Source organism: Nerophis ophidion, linkage group LG08 (genome assembly GCF_033978795.1).
Source record: "Nerophis ophidion isolate RoL-2023_Sa linkage group LG08, RoL_Noph_v1.0, whole genome shotgun sequence".
NCBI lineage: Eukaryota > Metazoa > Chordata > Actinopteri > Syngnathiformes > Syngnathidae > Nerophis > Nerophis ophidion.
Genome location: NC_084618.1, coordinates 75,269,909 through 75,290,815, shown reverse-complemented (window position 1 = coordinate 75,290,815; position 20,907 = coordinate 75,269,909). Strand labels below are relative to the sequence as shown.

The window sequence follows — 20,907 nt, the reverse complement described above, 5'->3', positions numbered from 1 at the left end:
GCGTAAGTATGAACTTTCTCGACCACCGTAGGTATCCAACATTTGCCAAAGACGAACAGACAGTTTTAACTTTAAACGACATTATCATTACAAGTGCTACACTTAATATAAAGCCCGCAGTTCCTAAATCCAATGTTCTTTTCTAGTATTGATTAAATTGATATATTGCCTTTTAAACCGGAAGGCCAACTTGCCAAACACAAATCAATACCTCTAACTAAATTAGTCTATTTTCTTAAATTATTTTGTGCCAAATAGGAGTTCTACAACACATTTTAAAACCTTCATTTGATTGCATTTGTCTTTTTTAAAAATCAGATAACACACAGGCTACATTATACGATTGGAAAGCAGTTCTACCTGGCATGTAGCAGAAGGGACCAACATAATGCTTTTTTAATACACTATTTACAGGCGGTGGGGGCTGTTTACACCCACAAGCATACAAATTGAAGATTTCGAAGCTGAAATAAGTCAATATTTTTTAAGTATTTTATAAAACAAAACCTTATGGTTTAATAAGTGTTGTCAAAGAAGACACTTTAAGTATGTGACATGACACAAGGATATCCTTGCGTAAAAATACTCTAGTGAAGAATTAAACGTCTGTATATGTATATGTGTGTCTATGTATGGGACGGCGTGGCGCAGTGGGGAGAGTGGCCGTGCGCAACCCGAGCGTCCCTGGTTCAATTCCCACCTAGTACCAACCTCGTCACGTCCGTTGTGCCCTGAGCAAGACACTTCACCCTTGCTCCTGATGGGTGCTGGTTAGCGCCTTGCATGGCAGCTCCCTCCATCAGTGTGTGAATGTGTGTGTGAATGGGTAAATGTGGAAGTAGTGTCAAAGCGCTTTGAGTACCTTGAAGGTAGAAAAGCGCTATACAAGTACAACCCATTTATATAACAATTTAGATATCATTGACATGTGAACCTGCAATTAAAAATAATTCACTGCTTTGTTTGTACTAAAAATAAATAGTTCAACAAAATAGCAATCTTATTGTAGTCTCTGGCGATCATAACAAACAGGAACCAAAGCATTTACAGGGGTTCCCCTAAATTGCCAAGATACCTGCGGTGGTAGGAGCGATGTCATAACATTATTTGCTATGATGCACATATTTTTTTTTGAAAAGGCAAAAAAATGTATACAAACATTTAAAACAAATCTGCTATTAAATATAGTATTAAAATATATTTCTTACATCTTATCATTCTGCCCAATTTTTCAATTGTTGCCGCTTTTTGTACAATGTACTTTGTTGCGATTTAATTTTTCTACAGATTTTTCCAATTATTTTAGTCATTCGTTCTTCATTAAAAATGACTGGCAACAAATCTAGCATCTTTTTCTGGTGTTATTGAAGACTGTAGTAGTGTTTGGAGACTTCTGTTGTTCCATGTCCGTGATGAAAAATGAGCTGGAGAGAGCCTGACTTGATTACCATGAATTGATTAAACGTGGACCCCGACTTAAACAAGTTGAAAAACTTTTACGGGTGTTACCATTTATTGGTCAATTGTACGGAATATGTACTGTACTGTGCAATCTACTAATAAAAGCCTCGATCAAAAGATGCCACACTTTGCTGCTTTCCTTTAAAGCTGCTAGTGTCATCTTAAAATTTGAAGATCGCTGTCCGAGGATATGTGTCGGACACATTAAAGTGTGTCCACATCGCCAACAGGCTGCCTTTGCTTCAGACAATCCCATGCGTATTGGTTCCAGGAGCGCTTTTCCGTTGATCAAAGTAGGTTTCGAACTTGATGTCATGTGTTTTGTGATGAAAAAGTCTAATAAAATGTACCCATATTTACTCTATATATGATATATATTTAGACACAGTTCTTTGATTTTTGTTCATAATTAGTTTTAACACGTCAACCCTATTCTAATTACAAAATGCCTTGAGCTTAATTCACCAATTTTGGATTTTTTATTAAAAAAAGAAACGGCCTCATTTCACAGGTGTCCTGCACATCAACTGAATCTCCGGTTGTTCTGATCATATATTTGAGCTTTTGGAAGGTGAAACATGTACGTTAAATGACAAAATCCAAAAATATAGTGTTATTCACGTTAACGACTGTACTCACGGGAAAACAATTCTTCAAAGCGCTATTATATTTCCGTATTTCCTGCATCTCATACACAGATGCAGGGGGTGCATGAATACCAATGGGGAGAAAGTCTCGCCAGAACACTGGTGAAAAATGTTGGCATTCGACAGAATAGTATCTCCAGACTTAATTTAGCACGGTGTTTAGCCTCTAGTCCTGCTGGTGCGGCTCCAATGAGACAAACAGAGCAGGGTGTTGTGCAAGTATCCACACCTGTCGCTGATAATAGTGGTCTTTAACGCACGCAGTAAGAATCAATGAAAGTGAAATGAGGTGAAAAGTGTCTTAATAGGAACCTTTACAGTTACTTTCCAATTTAGCCTGGTAAAAAGAGTACACACCTGCATTTCCACCAAAAACTAACCGGGTACAATTTCACAAGAACATAAGAGGGGAAAGCTGTGCTATCAACCGCTGACTGATTGAACATAATAGGGGCGTCCCCAAAAAATGTTTTTCAAACCCAATGACCGCCATTACAGTATGCTAGACAACTTGATTATTACTTATTTCTTTAGTACTTCAATTACAAAATACTTGAAAAAGGAGGGAAAGCAGGACAAAAGGAACTTTCGACTTGCAGGAACTTTTATGGGGAATTTTGATGCTAAAGAACACTGATCAGTGGAACTATCTTGTAGTGTTTTTAATCAGCCACAGTCTTTAAAGTAGTATACAGTTTAATGTTTATGAATGTTTCATAACATATTTACAGAGGAATATACAGTATTCAGCTGGACTTTGAAGAGGCAAGGCAAGATGCTCATTGGAACGCCGACCTCATAGTTTATAGAGAAATGTGAAATGAAGGACGAGTGAAACGAAGATAAATCACATCAAATAACTATTGACTTTGTTACAAGCTGTAAAAGTAGTCAGTGCCACGCCATTCGTGTAGTTATTCGTCCCAAGCTGAGTGAACTGAATGCTAACAATCAATCAATCAATCAATCGTTTATTTGTATAGCCCTAAATCAAGTGTCTCAAAGGGCTGTAAAAGCCACAACGACATCCTCGGTTCAGAGCCCACATAAGGGCAAAGAAAAACTCACAACCCAGTGGGATGTCAGTGTTTATGTTGTCACTTTGAGATAAACACAGACATGTATTATTTAGGTAGCGATGAAGTGGCGACTTGTCCAGGGTGTACTCTGCCTTCAGCACAAATGCAGCTGGGATAGGAACCAAGACCCCCCGAGACCCCAAGGAGGGATGAGTGGTAGAAAATGGATGGATGGATATTGTGATTTACAGCTGAAATGGACCATAAAGAAATCGCCTGACCCTCACAAATGCATCATTTATTGAGGGAAAAACTTTCTAACTGATGGACACTGTGGACAAAAGCCTGATTTTTTTATATAAAATCCAGTACACTTTTTGAAAATTCATATTGTTTTCTATCTTATTGCTTTGTATTTCAGTTATTTAAAATTTAGTAAAGAAACGACAATATTGTCCGTTTTACATGGTATCATTGTAGAAATATACTGTACCACTCATCCATACATCATCAGCCTATTTTGAAGAAACTACCCTGAACTGTGAAAAACGGTGGATATGCAAACCCCACACTTCTAAAGAACTAAAAGGCTCCAGAAATTTTTAAGTTTTTGACATTTGAGGAAAAGGCTTAATTAATGTGATCATTGAACTCTTTCCCCGTGCACAATGGCCTATAGCAGTATGTCTCAAACTTTTTGCACAAAGTACCACCTGAGAAAAAACTTGGCTCTCCAAGTACCAACAGAATGAGTAACATGAAAATACAGTTGCAGAGTAGGCCTAAGTATTCATTACAAACAAGGCAAAGGTTTTATTTAACAAGTATATTTAATATTTTGGCTACTGTAACATTACACAGTTTGAACAGTAACACTGACTATAGGAAAATAAAACACTATATTGTAATCAAGTGATTATCTGCAGTACCACAAGTGGTACACATACTACGGTTTAAAGGTCTACTGAAATGAGATTTTCTTATTCAAACGGGGATAGCAGGTCCAGTCTATGTGTCATACTTGATCATTTCGCGATATTGCCATATTTTTGCTGAAAGGATTTAGTAGAGAACATCGACGATAAAGTTCGCAACTTTTGGTCGCTAATAAAAAAGCCTTGCCTTTACCGGAAGTAGCAGACGATGTGCGCGTGACGTCACTGGTTGTAGGGCTCCTCACATTGTTTATAATCATAGCCTCCAGCAGCAAGAGCTATTCGGACCGAGAAAGCGATGATTTCCCCATTAATTTGAGCGAGGATGAAAGATTTGTGGATGAGGAAAGTTAGAGTGAAGCACTAAAAAAATATATTTAAAAAAGGCGACGGCTCCAGGCGGCGGCAGTGGGAGCGTTTCAGATGTAATTAGACACATTTACTAGGATAATTCTGGAAAATCCCTTATCTGCTTATTGTGTTAATAGTAATTTAGTGAGATTATAAAGTCATACCTGAAAGTCGGATGGCTGCGGTGAACGCCAGTGTCTCTGAGAGAAGCCGAGGAGCCAAGATCACAGCTGCCTTTTTGAGCTGTAGGATGAGGTCGCATAATTCACTCAAGTCTCCGGTAAGAGCCGACTTAATATCACCATTTTCCCATCCAAAAACTTGCTGGTTGACGTAGAGAAAAATGTTCGCTTGACCGTTCTGTGTTAAAGCTTCACAACAAACAAAGAAACACCGGCTGTGTTTCGGTTGCTGAAGGCAGCTGCAATCCACCGCTTTCCACCAACAGCATTCTTCTTTGACCTCTCCATTATTAATGGAACAAATTGCAAAAGATTCAACAACACAGATGTCCAAAATACTGTGTAATTATGCGATGAAAAGAGACGACTTTTAGCCGTGTGTGATGCTGGGAGAACATTTCCGCTCCAACCAATAACGTCACAAGCACGCGTCACCATAAGCATCATCATTTCGCGACGTTTTCAACAGGATACCTCGCGGGAAATTTAAAATTGCAATTTAGTAAACTATTGGCATGTGTTGCAATGTTAATATTTCATCATTGATATAAAAACTATCAGACTGTGTGGTAGGTAGTAGTGGCTTTCAGTAGGCCTTTAAGAATAAGTGTCCTATGGCAGGGGCAGGAGCCACCGGTGCTGTGAAAGTGCTTGATTTGAAATGTCGCAGACTCTGCCTTTTAAATATTAATATCAGAAAGGCACCAAGTTAATCCTGGCATCCAAAATTGTGATTCAAATTCTAATAATTGTGCAGCCCCACTAAATAGCAGTAAAAAGAGGGTGGTGTGGCTCAGTTGGTAGAGCGGCCGTGCCAGCAATTTGAGTGTTCCTCGTTCGATTCCAGCTCCAAATGCCCTTGTGTCCTCGGGCACTGGTTTAAATGTAGCTTAAATATAAATAATGGGTTCCACTTTGTTAAGCGCTTTGAGTCTCTACAGAAAAAGGACTATACAAATATAGTTCACTTCACAAATGTTGTAGTTATCGGTTGGATCCGTAGCTTGACAGCTCCTGGCTCTAACTCATAAGCATGTAGCAATCTATTTCTCTATTTACATTCCCACGTAGCTTAACAAGATGAAATGAACACAATCGCTCCCAAGCGTACGAGATCCACACAGCTCATGGCCAACAGCCACATTAGAAACTGGGACTTCACACGGAGGCGTGAAAATAAAATCAAACTATTTGCAAAAAAATCAGTATCCGATATATTTCCAATATATTTGTTTCTATGTAGCTCTGTTGGTAGAGCGGCCGTGCCAGCAACTTGAGGGTTGCAGGTTCGATCCCCGCTTCTGCCATCCAAGTCCCACCTGCTCCCAGTGCCACCTACACTGGTTTAAATGTAACTTAGATATTCGGTTTCACAATGTAAAGCGCTTTGAGTGACTTGAGAAAAGCGCTATATAAATATAATTCACTTCACCAAAAATATAATTCACTTCCATTTTAAAGCATACTTTACATAATTTTCACTTAAACCAAGTGTTATGTATTATACGGTGGCCATGTACTGCTCGCCCGTGTATCGGCTGGGGACATCTCTGCGCTGCTGATCCGCCTCCGCTTGGGATGTTTTCCTGCTGGCTCCGCTGTGAACGGGACTCTCGCTGCTGTGTTGGATCCGCTTTGGACTGGACTCTTGCGACTGTGTTGGATCCATTATGGATTGAACTTTCACAGTATCATGTTGGACCCGCTCGACATCCATTGCTTTCCTCCTCTCCAAGGTTCTCATAGTCATCCTTGTCACCGACGTCCCACTGGGTGTGAGTTTTCCTTGCCCTTATGTGGGCCTACCGAGGATGTCGTAGTGGTTTGTGCAGCCCTTTGAGACACTAGTGATTTAGGGCTATATAAGCAAACATTGATTGATTGATTGATTGATATGTATTAAAGTGCCGTTAAAGGTAGCCTGTTTGCAACATTTACGCAGATGCCTAGGTGGCGCCAATTTTCCAATGTACAGGTATTTTACATTCTCCTATGTAATTAAGTACGTACAGCACACATGCACGCGCATTAACTTGAGGTGTTAGCTGATCATAGCAATTTGGATAGTTAGTGTTAGCAGTCAGAATGTATATCATAGCGAAACAACAACATGACTGCAAATTGTTCGTTGCTTCTCTTGGGACTGTTTTTGTGTGTGTGCACATCCTCCCTGCACGTATGTGTTGACGAGACCGGGTGAGTGACCGCCGTGAACACCAATCATTTTATCCGGGTCAGTAAATCATTTTTTACATAAACTTTGTAATTGTGAAAAATATGGACAATTGTCAAACAGAAATGTTCTGTTAAATCAGTAATGGTGACATAGGCTAGCCGGTGGTGTTCGGGTTATATTATTTTGCTTTGAAAAATGTTGATGTGAGGAAGTTGCAAACAACACTTAAGTTTTTGTCTTATTTTCTATTAACTATGTTGTGGCGAGGTTGCAAAGATATTCACAGTGGCTCTTCCTTTTCCTGGTTAATGAATATACTGCAGACGGCTTATCTTGGCATTACTAGATCTTCAATCTCAAATTGACCAACTTTTAGCAGAACTCCCTGCCTCATCAATAGACATCCTTATATTGGTGAGCCTGTGACGAGAACAATGTCAACAGATTAGAGTCAAGACGCAGCAGACTCGATGTGTCACAGAACTCCATTATTGCTAACAAGTAGACGTGGGCCGATATACAATAAGTCAATTAATTGAACATTAAATGAAAATGTACACAACAAATTTGCTAGCCTCGATAATCGCCATTCCTGTGTGTGTTTACGGGCTGCAAGAGCCATCATTCTTTGCATCGAATTAAGCAGCGGCGGGCATTGGCATTACATGCACATAAACTCCCGACAGTATTGCCGTATTAAAATAAAATGATCCAAAAACCGTGAACAATAACCACACTTTGATTAAATCATGGACAGACTAGGGTTAGCTTACTAGCTTGCTTAAATAACATGAAAACATGAGACTTTGACATATTTCCCACATCAGAAACATACCCAAATCTTAACTTGTATGAACATTACTGTCTAAACTATTAAGATACAGTATTCACATTGAACATAAAAGCAGTGCTGTCAGTGCACAAAGTGACCAATTTATTCTTGACAGTTTTGAGTTGAAACAGAGTTCAACAGGAAGTGAACTCGTGACCCCATTTGCATTTATTTAAAACACATTCTAATATTTCACATATTAAAATGGAAGAATACAAACATTTAAACACAAAAATAGTACGGCTCTTATGAAGCCAGAATATCTGATATATTGTCTTCCAAGAAAGTATATTCTGTGTCCCTTAATTTTAGTTATTAAATTTTTTTTTTAAAACTTAGTTAAAAGATTGTAGTGTGTGTATAAGTGCTTTCAGAGCACATTCAACAAACCAGAACTAACAGAGTATATTTAATTTGTACTGTTTGTTTGTTTTACTTGAATATTTAAAAGTATACATGTCCATTACAATGTGTATATCAGAGTTTCCCACACAATTATTTATTTGTGGCGGCCCGCCACGAAACAATTACGGCCGCCACAAATATAAAAAAAAATATATATAAAAAAAATATATATATTTTTTTTCAGCTTTTGACTCGCTCGACCGCTCATAAAAGCAATGGGACTCTGTCTGTGAATGGAGCTTGTAGTTACATATTATATAAATATGTAAATATTATATAAATATGTATATAAATATGTACATAGAGTGTTGTAATTATATTCCAACTCCGCGTTCTTCTTGGTCATCGCTCCAACCCCCCCCCCCGCCACACCACCACAAATAGATGCCTGACCTGTGGGAAACACTGAATATATATGAGAAATCTAAGTTAACTTGTATTTGAAAGGGTATACTTGGAATATTATTGTGTATTGATATTACATCTGTGGCTAATTTAGTCTCAAAACAATGTTGAGAACAGTTGTTCAAAAATGATTTGTAGTTCAATATATGAAATGTATATTCTGCCCAGGCATACTAACGAGACTACTCTCAGCTATCAGCAGTCTGGGCAATGCGAAGTGGAGATGGAACTTGTCAAGATGAACTTCCTCTCTGACATCAATTACACATCTTTGGCTTGAGCGATGTGAAATGACACTGCGGGACACGCATTGCTAACAACACGGAATGCTAACACCACAGCTCAAGATAGTGGCTGTGACTGTTGACCAAGTTTTTGCAGAACTACACACACCCAGTTCTAACTTAGAGGAATTGGATGTGACAAAGTATTTCGATGTGGTGGCGGTGTTTTACGGTGGAGCCATGGCCACAGCAATGACACTTGGAGGATCAAGAAACCTCTAGAAACTACAAACTGACAAAGAATTTGGTGTATTCGGATGCCAGGAGGCGATGAAACCCTATTTTAAAGTAACTGCTGCCATAATATTGGTTAAATTTATCTTTCTTGTCAAAATTGAACCAAAACTATGGCAGCAATTACTTTTTAATATGGTTTCATGTCGGCAGAACGGGGGTTAGTGCATGTGCCTCACAATACGAAGGTCCTGGGTTCAATCCTGGGCTTGGGATCTTTCTGTGTGTAGTTTGCATGTTCTCCCCGTGACTGTGTGGGTTCCCTCCGGGTACTCTAGTTTCTTCCCACCTCTAAAGACATGCACCTGGGGATAGGTTGATTGGCAACACTAAATTGGCCCTAGTGTGGGAATGTGAGTGTGAATGTTGTCTGTCTATCTGTGTTGGCCCTGCGATGAGGTGGCGACTTGTGCAGGGTGTATGCCGCCTTCCGCCCGAATGCAGCTGGGATAAACTCCAGCACTCCTCGCGACCCCGAACGAGACAAGTGATAGAAAAATGGATGGATGTTTTCCGGCCTCCCGGTCGACCTCAATATCACCAGAAAGATCGTTTGTTAATGCAGTTTGTCTCGTCAAGCACACACTGGACAACTCTAATAATGTGAAAGTCAAATTATTACTTGTTTATTAATATTAGATAATGAAAAAGGTCATTACCCCTCAAAATGGATATTTATAAAAATATTTAATTCGGAAAAAAATTTAATTGTCTATTGATCTACTTAATGTCTTTTGCTGCTTGGTTTGATTGCTCAATTAATCAAACAATCAATAGAGCAGTCAATTACTAAAATAATCAATAATGGCAGCCCTAATCAGCATGGCAACATCTTATGGACTGAAAAGAGCTGTTCTCGTCCTGGGTAGCAGCATTTTGCATCAACCGAAACCAGAGCAGGAGCTGAAGAGATGCTGATGATTTTCTTGGAGGGGTTCTAAATTAAGTACATTTCAGGAAATTATGCTGCATGAAAAGAGCAGGCTGTCCTGAGCGAGGGGGTGGGGTCTTATTAGAACACTGCTGGTGGAAAGAGAGCTCAAGTGGTTGCATAACACAGCAGGGGGAAAAAAAAAAAAAGAAAAAATCCAATTCCTCGCCTTTGTTCCTGGCAGAGTCTCTCTTCAGACGCTTATAAACCGTGAGCCAATGCTGCTCTTTTCTACCGCAAAGTACCTGTTTTTCTCGACACATAACACAGCCGTTGTGTGTCTTAGTTGTGAGGAGCCTCGACATTTGAAGTGCAAGGTAAACCTTGACTGGGCTGGGTGGTGTCAACAACTAAAAAGGGCTCCAAATGGAAAGCAGCTGCAAGAACCCTGTGCTTTATAAACATTGTTTTAAAGCTAAATATCATTTTTAGGCCCCGACCACAGACAGTCACAGTTATGGCTGCAGAATCAAAAAAGGTGTCGCTTCCTGATTATTCACTGTGAAACTGCTGACGAGCGAGGTGACAACTCTATAGGCAGATACTTGAGGTTTTTTTTGTTTTTTTTTTAAATGCATGAACCCATTTCCACCACAGCGCTTTGGAGGGAAAAAAAAAAAATCTGAAAAAAACCTTTGCACTTCGACAACAATGCTATGCTGTAGCCAGACTCAAGTCTGTCTGAGAGATGACTCAAGTGGGTGACCATGAAGTATATACATGTTGTGATGGCTGTTTGAGTGCACTTACTCTTTTAATTTGAATTTGCAGTACAAGGGGTACGCTGCTTCCCACTGTAGCTTGCTTGATAGCATTGTTTTTAGCATTAGCCTCCCGACTGCATAGCTAACTTGATAGTTAAACAATCCTCATCAGTGTTTGACAGGCATCATTTAAGGAAAATGTGCTTGCCTCTTACGTGTTAAAACTGACAACCAGACACAATCTGAATGCAAGCAGCACAAATTAACAATCCTCTACTGTCCCTCGGGGGGGTGAATCAGTCTATTTAGTTTATGTTCCTCCTGGTCACCATCCCAGCATCTGCATGAGGCACATTAAGTCTCTGCATCTTCCAATTACCTCCTCAAAAAAGATTTATCTACTTTAACTCACAAGACAAGAGTCAACCACATCCTTTAAGGGTCATTCAGGCCGGGGCTTATGTAACCTGTGGGAAACTTACCACACACACACACACACACACACACACACACACACACACACACACACACACACACACACACACACACACACACACACACAGAGAATGGCTTCCTGGTTATCGGCGACTCTCGTATTATGGAGACGCAGCAACAGTAACACAAACACTGGAGGGGCCACACGCTCCGATGTGGACGCCAACAACCATTTAAACAACAATCAAACATTTACTCTCGGTTATTGCACAGAGAGAAAGCGATATTGCACAAACAACAAAAATATTTTCATGCCACACTATAAAGCCCCACTCCAATGTTAGCAAGCTAGCAAACACAGAAGCTAGGATGAACAGAATTTATCCAGTTCTTTGACCCCGTCTGTTACTTGTTGCCAGGCAGAATTCACAGGACACCATGACTTCCCCATAGACCAATTGATAACAAGTTCAACCAGTCACAGCAACTACAAAGTTAATCCTAAACACATTTTATACGCCTTGGTGGCTGAACAAAATGCTAACAGCAATGCTATCACTTATGACACAGGATTAATATTGTCAAATATTGATTCCGATGCTATGCATCAGTGGTTTTCATCCAATACAACAAATAATTATTGGTATCAAAATGTCAACTGGTGTTGATTGCTTATTGAAACTACTCAGGAAAAATGGACCGCACTATTTGATGGGCAAACCAGCAGAGACGCTGTTGACTAGTTGTTGTCTAAAAAAAGGACAACAATTGAAGCACATACACGAAGCAAAAATGTGGAGGCAAAATGTTTCTGTTGTAGAGAGTTGCATTAAGAAAGGGAGTTCAGAACATTCAGTGTCTTCGATTCCTTTGGAAGGTATATCAATCAAAAATCCATCTCGAATGGACTGGAAATTTCGTGATACTGGAATATACTTCTCCCATCATGAAACCATAATCCAACTGTACATTGATTGTAAAAGTTGTGAGGTGTACATACCTGTTCTCGCTCATGAGGGAGGAGCGTTACTGATGTCAACACCAAAGGGAAAGCGCCCGGACACCTCGGCACTCTCCCCTCGGCGCCGGGATGCCCGAGCTGATAGCGCGGTCCGTTCTTGAACAATCGGCCGCTGTTGACGGACCGCTTGGCCGCCAGCCGCAACCTCTGGCGGAAGGCCGGGTTGTCTGCGACTTCCGTCAGGTCGTCCTGGTTCCTTAAGTACCTCTCGATGTTCTTAAGCGAGGAGCCGTGCGAATCATCCATGCCCTCAATGGCCCGCCGCAGGATCTTATTCCAATCAACGTGGCGGAGATCGCTGGAATTCCATATAGATTCCTTTGATGGCACAGACACGACGGGAGGTGGTGGAATTGATCCGGCTCTCGAAAGGTTCCCCGGGTCCTTGTACGAAGTGCTACCCTTATTGGTAACCTTAAGTATAGAGCCGTCGTGAACGCTTAAATCCAACTGCTCCAGGACAGTCTTCCTGTCCAGTCCGTGAGACGAGGCCACCGCATGACAAATCCTCTCCTCCGAGGGACGCTGCTTTTGCCGCTTGATTTTCTGTATTGCCTCGAGAATCCACTCAGTGTAGAGAGGGTTTGCGAGTTTGACCATGGCTGAAAAGGGACACTCACAAGAACGCGATAATCCATACAGATCCCCGCTTTCTGCTGGCCAACACTTGGTACATCCACATCCTTGCCGAGGAAGTCAAAAAGGTACGTTCCACATGGCCTTCCACATCAATCCTGAATGTAAGACAACTGGGGGAGAAATGTTGGCACTGATAAAATTCCACCGCTGGCGTGAGGGCTTGAGTTTTTTTCTACTGGAGTCCCATATTAAACCTACGAGAAAAACAAATATACACGTCACACAGATAGATATAGATACACACGTATTTCCATATCGGTCCAAACATAATTCGGCACTTGTTCCCAAGAAAATACTTTGAAACACACAGGTCGTCTTATATTCGGGGTCTGGAGCAACTTTGATAGGATTCAAAAACTTGGTAGTGACTAACAATCATACTAAAGCTACAATTAGTTTGATTCGTAAAAAGCTTTGATTTACATTGTGTTCTTTCGATTAATCGTTGAATGAGTGTAAGGGGCGCTGGAAGCCGGCAGACCCGTCAGCGATCCTGTTCTGTCTCCCTGTAATGTTTGTCTGATTTTGAATGGGATTGTGCTGAAAATTGTAATTTTCCTGAAGGAACTCTCCTGACGGAATAAATAAAGTACTATCTATCTATCTATCCATCTAATATAAAAATTATCAAATACGGACTGCATGGGTTCATAATTAATGCACAAATGTTTTGAGTGCAATTTCAATGTCCATTTATTTGGGAAAAAAGAACAACGATTATTGCTAGCGGAAGTGTTGTTTATTTCAACTATTCTTCTTAAAATACACAAATGAGGCTAAAAAGCTTTTTTTTCCCGATTATTCGAACAAACTAATCGATGGACTACTCCATTACTAAAATAATCGATAACCGCAGCCCTAACTCGTACAGGAGTCCTTTAAAACAATACAGCACCCCGGTCCTAAAGAGGATCTTTGACTAGCAGTTTTGCAGTATGTTCTTAAAAACAACCTATATTTAAAACATGATTCAAAAAACTATTTATTGTATCTTTGTCATCCAAAAGAGGGTCATCGTCTTACATTGAGGGTAGTCTTACATTTGGGCCAAAACAGTAGTTAGCTCACATCTGGGTGGATTTGATGGGCATTTTTGTTAATATAAATTGATTTTCTTAACAAGCGTTATTAGCAAAGCAAAAGATCGAGAAACGTCAACTGGATTTCCAAATAAGTGTAAACACTCCTTGTTGTGGAGGTATGTGTGTTATTGTAGCATAGACCACTTTCTAAAAACTGGTCTTGGGGGAAAAAAAGAAAGAAAAAAAAGGGATGGTCCTATATTCAGGTCAATACGGTAACTAGTCAACAGCTGACAGCTTTAATAGGCGTGCTTGGTCACAGGAATGCGGCCCGCTAAAGATGTTTCAAATACAGTGCAAAGAACACATAGAAAGATTTATAGGTTTGTAATTCCAAGCTAACCGGTTAGTAATAGCAAAGTTCTAAACATGTCTATGAAGTTGCAAAGAAGTGTAAACAAACTTCTTCCTAACGTGTGTGTGGTGTTGAAGGACGGACCACTTGACAGGTGAGTTTTGATTCCCTTTTGTTTTTTTAGCTGGTGTTGGAAAAATGAGGGCTTGAGTTGTATACAATGTCTCATATTCAGGGTCGTCTTATAATTGATTGAATATGGTAACTAGTTAACAGCGGAGAGGATTTGATGGACATGCCAAGTAAAAAAAAAAACGCAGTCCTTGAAAGATGTTATATAAAACATACGTGATAATACAAAGCCCCTACACAAATATAACACAGAACAAGAAAGTGAACCTAAGTTCTTAACGAGACAAATGCACTTTTTCTGTCGTCGCGAGGACGCCTAACTTTCCCGTTATCGTGGATGAAAGGGAAGTGAGAAGGCGTGTCCAACGCATACATAGAGACAGGTGTCACAGTAATTATTGCGGTAGGAAGGACAATGACAAAACATCAAACAACCTTCAGGTATTTACATGTAACTTACACATTTTGGGTAATTATAACAATAATAAAACATGATAAAATACATTATTTACATGACATGATTGACCCTGTTACACTAATACACAACAGCAGGTACCAATAAGTAAGAAAACGTGTCTATGCATAACATGACCTATTTAAATAAAACATCTGATTTATTTTTAAATTAATGCTGAAGCCTACTACGCTACTGTATTTTAATGGTGGCACTTGGAGAGCAAAGTGTTTCCTGAGGTGTTACATGGTGAAAAAAAAGTTTAAGGACCACTGTTCTAGAACATAAAGAAACTTGTGTAGATTTAAACTCCAGGCTGCTTGTCAAGTAGCAAACAAGTTGTGGGAACTTCCATAGAGTTTTGAAGAAGTGTAAACACTTTCCTCAGGAAGGTCAGTGTCATTGTAAATGGGGAAACACCGCCACAAAACACCCAGTGTTTTATTCTCTACACTTTCAATATGTCAACTTTCCCGTAACATAACAATTTTGGTGCTTCCATATGGATATAAGTGAGAAATATTTGCTAATTTCTATTAGAAATGACAATAGCGGATGCATGTCCATGTACGAGCAAGTCTGCCCCACAAGAGTACAGTAAAAAAGAAGGAGCTTATTGGCAACAGCGTGGACTACAATGGCGGATGGGCGCAAGACACTCTGGGTACATTTATACCATATATGAATAATCGGCTGACGGTTTTCCCAATTTGAGACAACAATAGTCCACATTCAAAACAGCTTGTTCGGGGCATGTAGAAAAGAAGGCATGGTGGTGGTAGTATTATGCTCTGGGCCTGTTTTGCTGCCAATGGAACTGGTGCTTTACAGAGAGTAAATGTGACAATGAAAAAGGAAGATTACCTCCAAATTATTCAGGACAACCTAAACTCATCAGCCAGGAGGTTGGGTCTTGGGCGCAGTTGGGTGTTCCAACAGGACAACGACCCCAAACACACGTCAAAAGTGGTAAACGAATGGCTAAATCAGGATAGAATTAAGGTTTTAGAATGGCCTTCGCAAAGTTCGGACATAAACGTGTGGACAATGCTGAAGAATCAAGTCCATGTCAGAAAACAAACAAATTTAGCTGAACTGCTCCAACTTTGTCAAGAAAAGAGTGGTCAAAAAAATTCAACCAGAAGCTTGTGGATGGCTACCAAAAGTGCCTTATCGCAGTGAAACTTGCCAAGGGACATGAAACCAAATATTAAAATTGCTGTATATATACTTTCGACCCAGCAGATTTGGTCACATTTTCAGTAGACCCATAATAAATTCCTCTCCAAAGTTTCTCATAGTCATTCACATTAACATCACACTGGGTTGTGAGTTTTTCCTTGCCCTTATGTGGGCTCTGAACAGAGGATGTCGTTGTGGCTTGCGCAGCCCTTTGAGACACTTGTGATTTTGGGCTACATAAATAAACATTAATTGATTCATAAAAGAACCAAACTTCTTGAATGTTTTTTGTGACCATCAAGTATGTGGTCCAATCACTCAATCACAAAAAATAAGAGGTGTAGAAATGATTGGAAACTCAAAACAGCCATGACATTATGCGCTTTACAAGTGTATGTAAACTTTTGACCACGACTGTAAGTCCGCAATGCCTATACAGTTTGATTTCCCATTTTCGGGACTTATGTAGATCCAAATACACAACAGCAGGTACCAATAGGTAAGAAAAGTTGGCAATGCACAACAGGGCCCGTTTAAAGGCCTACTGAAATGAGATGTTCTTATTTAAACGGGGATAGCAGGTCCATTCTATGTGTCATACTTGATCATTTCGCGAAATTGCCATATTTTTGCTGAAAGGATTTAGTAGAGAACATCGACGATAAAGTTCGCCACTTTTGGTCGCTAAAAAAAAAAGCCTTGCCTGTACCGCAAGTAGCAGACGATGTGCGCGTGACGTCACGGGTTGTGTAGCTCCTCACATCTGAACATTGTTTACAATCATGGCCAAAAGCAGCGAAAACGATTCAGACCCAGAAAGCGACGATTTCTCCATTAATTTGAGCGAGGATGAAAGATTCGTGGATGAGGATAGTGAGAGTGAAGGACTAGAAAAATAAAAAAAGGCGAGGGCAGTGGGAGCAATTCAGATGTTATTAGACACATTTACTAGGATAATTCTGGAAAATCCATTATCTGCTTATTGTGTTACTAGTGTTTTAGTGAGATTATATGGTACCTGAAAGTCGGAGGGGTGTGGCCACAGGTGTGGTGACTGCCAGTGTCTCCGGTGGGAGGAGGTAAGAGAGTCCGCAGCTGCAGGAGGACGCAGGCTCCGCTCATGTCTACGGTAAGAGCCGACTTATTACCACAAGTTTCTCACCGAAACCTAACGGTTGACATGTAGTCGGGAACCATGTTCGCTTGACCACTCTGTTCCATGGTAAAGCTTCACCTTTGGGAACGTAAACAAGGAAACACCGGTTGTGTTTGTGATGCTAAAGGCAGATGCAATCCACCGCTTCCCACCTACATCTTTCTTCTTTGACTTCTCCATTATTAATTGAACAAATTGCAAAAGATTCAGCAACACAGGTGTCCAGAATACTGTGTAATTATGCGATTAAAGCAGACTGCTTATAGCTTGGATCGGGCAGGGAAAAAAATGTCTCCTACAATCCGAGACATCACGCGCACGCGTCATCATACTGACGTTTTCAACAGGATACTTCGCGCAAAATTTAAAATTGCAATTTAGTTAACTAAAAAGGCCGTATTGGCATGCGTTGCAATGTTAATATTTCATCATTGATGTATGAACTAGCAGACTGTGTGGTCAGTAGTAGTGGGTTTCAGTAGGCCTTTAAATAAAGTATCTGCTTTATTTTTAATGAATACTTACTTAAAGGATTACTGAAATCCACTACTACCGACCACGCAGTCTGATAAATTATATATCAATGATGAAATATTAACATTGCAACACATGCCAATACGGCCTTTTTAGTCTACCAAATTACAATTTTAAAATTCCCGCGTAGTTTCTTGTTGAAAACGTCGCGGAATGATGACGCGTGTTTATGACGTCTCGGGTTGTAGCGGACATATTAGCCCAGCACCACTCTTTTCATCGCATAATTACACAGTAATTTGGACATCTGTGTTGCTGAATCCTTTGCAATTTGTTCCATTAATAATGGAGACGTCAAAGAAGAATGCTGTTGGTGGAAAGCGGTGGATTGCAGCTGTCTTTAGCACCGAAACACAGCCGGTGTTTCTTTGTTGTGAAGCTTTAACACAGAGCGGTCAAGCGAACATGTTTCTCTACGTCAACCAGCAAGTTTTTGGATGGGAAAATTGTGATAATAAGTCGGCTCTTACCGGAGACTTCAGTGGATTACGGGACCTCCTCCTGTAGCTGTCAAAAAGGCAGCTGTGATCTTGTCTCCTCGGCTTCTCTCAGAGACACTGGCGTTCACCGCAGCCATCTGACTTTCAGGTATGACTTTACAATCAAACAATAAGCAGATAAGGGATCTTCCAGGATTCCTAGTAAATGTGTGTTATTGCATCTGAAAAGCACCCACTGTCGCCGCCCGGAGCCGTCGCTTTTTTTTTTTTAGTGCCTCACTCTAACTTTCCTCATCCACAAATCTTTCATCCTCGCTCAAATTAATGGGGAAATCGTAGCTTTCTCGGTCCGAATCGCTCTTGCTGCTGGTGGCTATCAATCAATCAATGTTTATTTATACAGCCCTAAATCAAAAATGTCTCAAAGGACTGTACAAACCACTACGACTATCCTCACAATGTTTATGATTATAAACAATGTGAGGAGCCCTACAACCCGTGATGTCACGCGCACATCGTCTGCTACTTCCGGTACAGGCAAGGCTTTTTTTTTTATTAGCGACCAAAAGTTGCGAACTTTATCGTCGATGTTCTCTACTAAATCTTTTCAGCAAAAATACGGCAATATCGCGGTATGATCAAGGACGGCACATAAAATTGATTGATTGATACTTTTATTAGTAGATTGCACAGTTCAGTACATATTCCGTACAATTGACCACTAAATGGTAACACCCGAATAAGTTTTTCAACTTGTTTAAGTCGGGGTCCACGTCAATCAAATCATGGACCTGCTATCCCCGTTTAAATAAGAAAATGTCATTTCAGTAGGCCTTTAAATAAAATATCTGCTTTATTTTTAATGAATACTTAAGGCTACTACGCTACTGTACTTTAATGGTGGCGCTTGGAGAGCAAATGAGGTGGTACATGGTGGAAAAAGTTTGACAACCACTGTTCTAGAACATAAAGAAACAAACAAGTGTAGATTTAAAGTTTGTCAAGCAGCAAACAAGTTGTAGAAACTCCCGTGGAGTTCTGAAGAAGTGTAAACACTTTCCACGGGAAGGTGTGTGTCATTCAGGAGAAAACACCACCACAAAACAGCCAGTGTCTTATCCCCTCTACTTCCAACATGTCAACACGCACATAAAATGACGACAACATTCTACTTTTTTTTTTTTTTTTTTTTTTTTTGACAGCTCCATGCCGCCCACAACAAAAGTCATCCACGCCACACGCACAAAATCGATGTCCGCCCCCCCACCCTGACAGCCGCACGTTCGATACCCCGACGGGCGGAAAACCTCGACTCGGGACTAAACACGAGAAAGTGGGCCAACAAAGCGTGTAACAAACCTGGGAGTCGCGTCGAGGGGGCTGCTGGCAATGACAAGCCTTCAAAGTGGCGTCACCTAAACAGTCGCCATTTTGTTACACTGTTGTAGTTTACGGCGAATCCGACATGACGCTGATTACAATCCAATGGAGTCTCATTAAAGCTCGCCGACACTAATGCGCCCGCCCTAACAACTTCAATATTGGCTGTAACGAGACGAGATCCGATTGCTGGTTTGATAAAGGACGTGTCAATCACTATGCATGCGCTCACGCCATTGGCCAGTTCACCTGTCACTCCCGCCCCCTTCTCTTGACCCGCCTTCTTAAGGTGCCTTCACTGTCGTGTCAATATAATTAACAAACGGACAGCGCGTTAAAACATTTATTTACAACTTGTCCTCCTTTTTAATGTGTGGCCAAACACTACACGCTAACGTGGACGGTGCTCGTTGTACGATTTAAGACGAATATTCCACCCTCTGTCGCGACGATTGACGCCGTCCCACCTTAATAACGCATTCCTCATTGGAACACTCGCAAGTGGATCGTTTTTACACTTTAAATGATTAATTATTAGGGACCAGCGAGGCTTAAACGCCGATAAACTGGCACGCAAATGAAAAGTGGTGCGTTTAAAGACTCCCGACAGGAGTAGGTCAAAATGTGTGAAGGGCTATACAATCGCCCGCTTTATAAGCACCATCCCTTCTTATTCCTTCCCCGAGAGAGAAGCCCGTTAATTCTCTTGATGATTCACATTCAAGCCAATTAAACATGCGCTATTTCATCCCAAAAAAAAAAAGTATGCGTTGTTTTCCCACCCCTCCGCTAATAAGAGGTGATGACAGTGAACGTCCCGCATGGCGTTGCGCAATGAAGGCATGACCTCTTTATCGCCATTAAATAATTCCTACAAACCCAAATAGTTGAGCCCTGCGGGGATGAAAAGAGACAAGTTGAAGAGGTGGGAGGGGAGGGGGGATTCATAATTAATAATTCATAAACGCCGTCTAGTAGTTTAACGTCCCGCCGCCGTTAATCGGTGTTTAATAAAAATGTGCACAAATCGACGCTAAGTTGCGCGCAAGAAAAGCCCAAGAAACGCAATGCAATGGTGGGAAAAAAACAACTGCTTAGTTTACCTTCTCAAGTTGTTCCGAGAGTCCTCTTGTCTTCATGATGGCGAAATGATTAAAAAAAAAAAAAAAAAAAACAAGACAAGGAGGAGGGGATAATAAAAAAAAAAAAAAAAAGCATATCCGAGGTGCAGAGCTCGCATGGAGAGCAGCTGATAACAACTAATTGAAAGGTTAATCTACATAGCAGCCTGTGACAAAATGGTACCCTCCTCCTCCTCCTCCTCCTCCTCCTCCTCCGCCTCCTCCTCCTTCTTCTTCTTCACTGGAGACATCACTTCTCCAGTGTCGACCCACCGTCATGTCATCGCTTACTTTAAACACCTGCGCAAATATGCAGTAAATACAAAATATGCATGCAAAAAAAAAAAAAAAAAAAAATTAAACATCTACACATGTTTACTGTTATTGCTTCCCACCCCATGTTTGGACTCAAAAAAAAAAAAAAAACTGACCAAGATTACACACAGCACAAAATAAATAAATAGATAAAT

The 20,907-nt window shown here is 40.6% G+C and overlaps 1 protein-coding gene across 3 annotated transcripts in view; it reads right to left on the bottom strand.

The window, feature by feature from the left end:
* kat6b (K(lysine) acetyltransferase 6B) overlaps nucleotides 1-20,582 on the bottom strand; it is a 51,138-nt gene extending 30,556 nt beyond the window's left edge. The window contains exons 1-2 of one of the 3 annotated variants that reach the window (XM_061909735.1): nucleotides 20,420-20,582; nucleotides 12,002-12,855 (exon numbers count right to left, since the gene is read on the bottom strand). In XM_061909735.1, coding sequence (XP_061765719.1) covers nucleotides 12,002-12,622 — 621 coding nt within the window. In that variant the 5' untranslated portion in view covers nucleotides 12,623-12,855; nucleotides 20,420-20,582. Of the gene's footprint in view, nucleotides 1-12,001; nucleotides 12,856-19,295; nucleotides 19,461-20,419 lie in introns of those variants that run through there. The other 2 variants (XM_061909734.1, XM_061909736.1) reach the window with 2 other exon arrangements.
* Nucleotides 20,583-20,907: the final 325 nt, after the last annotated feature.